The sequence below is a fragment of the Mandrillus leucophaeus genome, unplaced genomic scaffold (assembly GCF_000951045.1).
Source record: "Mandrillus leucophaeus isolate KB7577 unplaced genomic scaffold, Mleu.le_1.0 Scaffold321, whole genome shotgun sequence".
Taxonomy (NCBI): domain Eukaryota; kingdom Metazoa; phylum Chordata; class Mammalia; order Primates; family Cercopithecidae; genus Mandrillus; species Mandrillus leucophaeus.
Window position 1 is genome coordinate 3332396 of NW_012103377.1, and position 7321 is coordinate 3339716.

General features: G+C 34.3%; 1 protein-coding gene across 2 annotated transcripts in view; it reads right to left on the reverse strand.

Annotated features, from left to right (window-relative positions):
- Positions 1–7321, reverse strand: part of MBTPS2 (membrane-bound transcription factor peptidase, site 2) — a 50984-nt gene that overhangs the window by 33920 nt on the left and 9743 nt on the right. For both annotated transcript variants that reach the window (XM_011988023.1, XM_011988022.1), the window contains exons 4-5: positions 4574–4677; positions 2661–2788 (exon numbers count right to left, since the gene is read on the reverse strand). In XM_011988023.1, coding sequence (XP_011843413.1) covers positions 2661–2788; positions 4574–4677 — 232 coding nt within the window. The remainder of the gene's footprint in view (positions 1–2660; positions 2789–4573; positions 4678–7321) is intronic.

Sequence of the window (7321 nt, forward strand, 5' to 3'; positions counted from 1 at the left end):
GTATTTTTAGTAGAGATGGGGTTTCACCGTGTTAGCCAGAATGGTCTCGGATGTCCTGACCTTGTGATCCACCCGCCTCGGCCTCCCAAAATGCTGGGATTACAGGCGTGAGCCACCGCACCTGGCCAGGATTTTTTAAAGTATTAATGGATGTTGAATTTTGTTAAAGACTGTCTCAATATCTTCTGAGATGAATTTTTTTTTCCCTAGTGGCAAATAATATTTATCACATTCAAACAGATTTCAGCCACCAGTGTATTCTTGATAGGTCATGTGTCTGTAGGTTGTTTTGTGCTTCACCAGATGTTCTAATCAGTGTTGTATTTGGCTTTAAGAAAAAAATCTTAGTTTCCTTCTCTATGTGATCTGGAAAGTTTATAGTAAATTTGAATTTAAAAGAAAAGTTTTTCATTCAAGGTATGAAAGAATTCCACATAGTAAAGGGCATTCTTGGCTAGGTGCAATAATCCCACACCTGTAATCCCAGCACTTTGGGAGGCTGAGGCAGGAGGACAGGAGTTCGAGACCAGCCTGGCCAACATGACAAAACCCGTCTCTACTAAAAATATAAAAATTAGCTGGGCGTGGTGGCTCGTGCCTGTAATCCTAGCTACTCGGGAGGCAGAGGCAGGAGAATTGCTTCAACCTAGGAGGTGGAGGCTGCAATGAGTCTAGATCACGCCACTGCACTCCAGCCTGGGCAACACAGCAAGACTCCATCTCAAAAGAAAGGGCATTCTTTATCAACTTTCTTAATTTCTCCCATTATAATTATTTGCCTATTTAGATTTTTTTGATTGCCTCTTGGGTTAATTTCAGCTATTTTTATTTTCTTATATTTATATAGGGTTTTGAAATTTTTTGTGGAGATGAGCAAAGAATACTTATAATTGTTTTTATTTTCTCTGTTATCAATTGTCATTCCACAATCTGATTGCTAATTGTCTTTAGGTGCTTTTTCTCATTGTTCGACCTGTTTTTTTTTTTTTTTTTTAAGAGCTCTTGGATTTAACAGATCTAGTTTTGTTTTTTCTAATTTATTATTTTCTGCCTATATCCTTACTAATTATGTCATCATTTCTTAATTATTTTACAGTTCTTTTCTCACTTAGGTTGAATACTTAACTGATCTATTTCCATTTGTAATTGCATAACTGCCTAAGGCAGTGCATTTTTCTTTTAGCAAAACTTTAAACATTATCTCAGCAAAATGATTTCATCATCATAATTTTTAAATCTACTGAAATCACAGGTTTGAATTAAATTGATCCAAGATGTGATTAAGATACATTTCTAAATTTCAGGTAGTTTTTACTTAGTTTGCTAGTCTTCTCTTGGGAATTTACTGAGACTTTAAGTCCCATGGGCATTTGAAAAAAAATATTGTCTTCTGTGTTCATGGAATAGAGTTTGACATACCTATTTTTACCTTAGCCTAACTTTTTTATACTTATCTGCCATGTATTAAAAGGTGAGTCTTTTTATTACCTTTCTGTTTCTTCTTATACTTTTCCCATTTTTGTTTTGCTCTGATGGTTTGTTACTTGATACAGTAAGATTCACAAATGTTGTATTTTCATTGTGGCTTATATTCCTTACTATTGTTAAATGGCCCCCAATGTCTGACATAATGCTTTTGGTCCTATTTTCTGTCCCCATTTGCATGTTATGTTCTGCTCATCATTTTACTTTCAATATTTTTGAGTAATTTTTAGACAGATTTATTTTGTACATCACACATTTGAGACATGTTTTAAATACAAACTAAGGGCATCTTTCTTTCAGTAGGTGAGCTTATTTCATTTATGTTTATTGACAAAATAAATGTGTTTTGGTCTTAAATTCATTACCATGGTTTATCTTTTGATATAGGGTCTGTTTTCTTTGGTCTGTGTTTCATGCTTTCACTGTGATAACTCGAAAAGTTTATGTGTGTTTTTAGATCTTGTTTACATTTACAATCTTAAGTGATATACTCAAGCCTCTATTTGATTTATCAAGTTCAGGCAGATGTCCTCTCCACTATGAAGTTGAGGAAATTAGTATTTACATTTTCTGTTTTTGTTTTTCCCACCTTCAATTTTTTGTTGTTGTTGTTAGTTTGAGAATTCTAATTCCACACTTGCTTAGCCTCAGTTATTCCATTAAAAGTGATGCAGGGTTGTGATGAATTTGTCTTATGTCAGTTTTACTCAGCTGGAACTGCAGTTCCATCTCCAAGGGATTCTGTTTCTCTGAACTCTGACAGTGCTAGAGTTCACTACCCATCCTTTCATAACCCTTCTTCTCCATTCCTGGATACTTTTGATTTATCTCTTAGTCAATTCTTCATGTTCTCCCTTGATTTGATGCATATTTCATTCTATTTCAGCTGAGTTGACATTCTTCATAGTTTGTGAGTTCATGTTGTGGACAAAACAAAGTTTTCTTCTGTTTTTAAATTTTAAAAAATTAATTTATGTTGTTTTTAGTTGGTTTTAAGGAAGAAACTGGAATGTAAATTATTTTACTCCTCTACTTTTGAGGGGGTCTTATAAACTGAAGTTATAAACCAAAAGATAACGTATTGTCATTTGTGATATATTTTCCAAAAACCACTTACCATAGAAAATCGAAACTAAAAGCACAGATGAATATTAAAACAAAATTAAGTCTGTTACCTGCACAAAATATCCTTAGCTGCTGGACTGGTGATATAAGTTGCAAATGAGTGGTGAACAGATCAACAAATGCTCCAGGATAAATAATGAAGAGAAAAATCCCAAAGCCATTAAATCGGACTTGTTCCCTAAGAAATCACATAAGAAAAAGGAGTTTACTAATATTATTATATTTATCAAATTAATAGTATACATAATCTTAAAACTTTTCCCTGTAATTTGAATTCTTGCTTAAAAAACAAAAAGTCCCTCTGAACAGCCAAAAAATTATATCTATACTATATATAATCTTAATTTTATAATAATGTACAGATTTGGTTATCTGTGAAATTGAATTTTGTAACATAGGGCATACTGAAATAGACATCACTTCAAAATTTTTAGAAACCAATGTGTTGAGCAAATAATTGAAGTTAGTCACATATATACAGAAATGGCTTTTATGAGAAACTAAATGAAAAACATTTTTATGGTTTACTCTGAACTATTATCAGAGAAGGACACAGGAGACTATATAATTCAAGTAAATTACCTAATAACTTGTATTTGTCTTAGCAATTACAAATAATGGTAGAGATCTATCTAGGTGTATTCCTATCGAGCTAACGTTAAGTAAGTATGTTTAAACATGCATAATGCTCAGATTGTCCTTAAGAGAACCAGTTTTTTCAGCAGGTTTTGCTCTCCATATTAAAAAAAAAAAAGAACCATTTTTTTATCACTTCATTTTCCAAAAATTAATATTTAAGTCTCATAAAACCAACCAGGCCCCCTAGAAAAAAGTATCACCTAAATATATTGTGCTGTTGCTTAATACTAAATATATAAGACAGCTGTACAGTTCATTTTTTTTCTTGGCAGTTGGGATTTAAAAAAAAATTACCCAAGTTATTTTTACAAACATACTGTAAATTGTTAAGCTGTTATTAACGATGTGTCTGTAGGTAAAATCCTAAAGGCTGCAAAGCTAAAAACATGGAAGCAGAGGTGAAGGAGATTTAAAAAGAAAAAGAAACCCAGCAGCCACCACTTTAAGCCACTATTGTGCACACCTGTGTAATAGTATATGCTCTGTCAAGATGAGGATTTATTGCCAATAAATAGACTCTTGTTCATAAACAACTGGAAAGTAATAAGAAGTGATTACACCTTCTCTTCCAAAACAGAGGTTTTTAGCCTTTTCTCTGGTCCACACACCAAAAGGATAAAACACATTCCTATTAGCATGCTTGCTAATTATGGTAGTAATTAGCAATGGAGGTAGCAGGGGAGTTGTGACGTGGCCCTCTCCCCATCATGATTTTGTATGCGTTATAGGATTCTAAATGCTTAGGTATAGTTACCGTGATACATTTGGGAAGCCAAGACCAAGAACAGAGCGTGATACTCAAAGCTAGTCCCAGGTCTCATCTTATCTTCCACTTGGGTTTCCAGATAGACTATGATATTTGTTAAACTCAGTGCTTTCAGTTTTTTTGCTCTAGCCAGCAGAGGACATAAGCAGAAGCAGGAAATTATTTCAGCTGCTAAGTCAAATAAAGTTCTAAGGTGAGTGGGTTTTGAGTACAGTGGTTATCATTCTGACTCAATGAGGAACAGAAAGACTGGCTTTCAGGATTTGGTAAAAAAAATCTTTGAGGCATCATGAGGATAACCACGCTGGCAAAGGCAAAGGATAGAAAGACCCTGATTACAGATATGCCCGTGGCTAACAGAGCATATTCATCAACATATTAATCTTCTCTATAAAAAAAGAAGCTTCTTCAAAGTAACAAATGATGGCTATGCACTAGGAAATAGCCACAGAAAGAAAAATAGTGAAGTATCAAATGTAGCAGATTTTAGTAATAAATCCTCCTAAATGAAAAGCTTTTTTTTGCATGTAGTATGAAGAAAAAGGTAAATATCATTACCTAATAGCTGCTATCCCATGTCCAATTTCATGTACAACACCACTAATGAGAACTGCCGCGAAGAAATAGGTCAGTTGATTGACGGGTAAATTTATACCAGGAACCTGTTCATAGACACAATATGGCAGCAATTATCAGTGGGGGTGCAGGGGAGTCCCACTTGGACACTAAGATACATGATGTTCATTCTGTATTAAACCTTCAAGCTGAACGTTCTGCAAACTAAAAGTAATATGACAATGGTTCACTTCTCCATTTCTATCATAATAAAAAGCAAAAACATTATTTCATTTTTCGAACTAGCCAGTTTCTCTGGAACAAGCACAAAACCAATCTAAAGAGAATGGGAAACACCAGGTTAAACAGTTCAAACTTTAGCTTCCTGGAGTCTTCACCATGGGAAAGAATGAGGGAGCCCAGCAAAGTGCCAAGGAATGCAGGGTGACAGTGAAGCAGGCAGCAGCTGACCCACCCTCAAAGGCTGGATGCCTGATTTGGGAATGGTTGTTAAAATTCCTAGACCTTCCTCTGAAATGTTATCGCAAGGTTCCAAGTACTTGTGTTGATTAATATAGGAACCCCATATTATTAATCAGCGAGTTTCATTTTAATATCCTCAAGTTATAGGTGAGTTGGTAATGAAAGCTGTTCTAATAGGGATCCTGATCAGTGTGGGAGCACCATACCCTTCTATTCCATCAGTTGGTCTACTATGTTGGTCAGAAAAATAGTGTGAAAGATACACAAATACATTAAAATTGAAATTTAATGTCGAAATTAAGGCATTTGGAACATATAGACATGTTACAAACATTTGAAGCAGGAGTTGTCTTACAATCATGTGCTCCTAAAATGTGCAGTTATGTATTATTGCATACATAAGGGAAGATAAGAGCTGCACAGCAATTTTTTTTAGATAGCAAAGATATATTCTCATAAGTAATCACTCCCAAGTTATGTCATCTGTTAAAGAGAGACAATAAATTAGGCTAAGTGGGACACACCAGGCTCAGGAATACCATTTACATACTGAGAATCTATTTCTTACAGTCCAGGAGTTGGAACCTAAAAGGTATCATTCTGGAGGAAATTTCTGCTTTCTTTTATAATTATTATATTATAAAAAATATGTTTAAAGCAGGAAAACTGTAAAATTCAAAGCTAAACAGAAGCCTAAAATTCTGCTCCCCAAACATACATACACATACAAAACCATTCTGAATCATTCTGATGTGTGTCCTTCTAGTCTTTTCCTGTACACATATATTTAAAAACTATACTTTTATTATAAATCTGGTTTTGAAATTTGCCCCTTCATTTAACAGTATCACAGACATCTTCCCATGAGTCTTTTCTATTTCAATATGATTTTTAATAGCTACACTGTGTTCTATGGAATAAACTGTTGGGCATTTAATTGTTTTAAAAGTTTCTGCTCTTATAAATAATGTGATGAAGATATTCGGATACACACACCTAAATATTTTGGAGGAAGAAATTCTTAGATGAGCATACTTGCTAAGGGATTGGGCTCTTGAGACATATTATGGGTTTGAGGTCCTGTCTCTATCTGTTAACTAGCTAAATGACCTCAGGAAAGTTGGCATTATTCCTCCAACATTTCTATTTTCTCATCATTAAAATGGAAATAACCACATTTGCACAAAAGGGTAATTTTGAGGATTAGATGAGCTAATCTTTGTCCAATGTTTAATGTTATGCCTCACAGAGAGGGTAGTAAATGCTATTATTACACAAAATTTAAAAGATTTTGATACATATCATCAAATTGTACTCTAAAAGCAGACCCTTCCATAACGTTGGGCAAGCTCATTTTATTCAAATCTGCAATGTGATTTACATTTCTTTGACCATTTGTAAAGCTGAACTTTCTCTGTACTTTTGACTTTTTTTTGGTCTTTCTGTGAGCTGCCTACTGATGACCTGACTTGTTTTCTCCTAAAGTATTCATCTTTTTCTTACTGATCTGTAAGATCACTTCAAATATCAGCATTGGTCCTTTGTAATACATGACATAAATGTATTCCACAGTTTGTTTGCCTTTTAATTTTACTTTGTTTTTAGTTTTCGATATGTAAAATTTAGGTAATCTATTAGTATTCATGGTTCACACCAAGAGTGAACCCTAATGTAAACTATGGGTGGTGATGACATATTCACATCTGTTCATCATTGTAAGGGGGAAACCTCTGTACCTTCTTAATTTTGCTGTGAATCTAAAACTGCTCTAATAAAGTATTTAAAAAATAAAAAATAAAGGTGTTACTGTTATATAAAAAATATTCATGGTTTCTACTATTCGCTCTATGTCTTCCTCATTCTGTGTTCATAAAAATGATAACCTGGCTTTTTTCTTTCAAGGTCTTTTATGGTTTCAAGTTTTAATTTTAATTCAACCGGAATTTATTTTTGTGGACACAGAGAAATCTCATCTAAAAAGCCTCCTTTAGTAACTGAAGATTCAAACAATGCTGCTTGAATCATTTTCTAAATTCCATTAATTCCAAGTGCCCTTTCTCCAGTTATGAAACTAGTTATAATCATTTTTGTTGTTGTTGTTTTATTTTATTTATTTATATATATTTTTTGAGACGGAGTCTCGCTCTGTAGCCCAGGCTGGAGTGCAGTGACGCGATCTCAGCTCACTGCAAGCTCCGCCTCCCGGGTTCACGCCATTCTCCTGCTTCAGCCTCCCGAGTAGCTGGGACTACAGGCGCCCGCCACCAC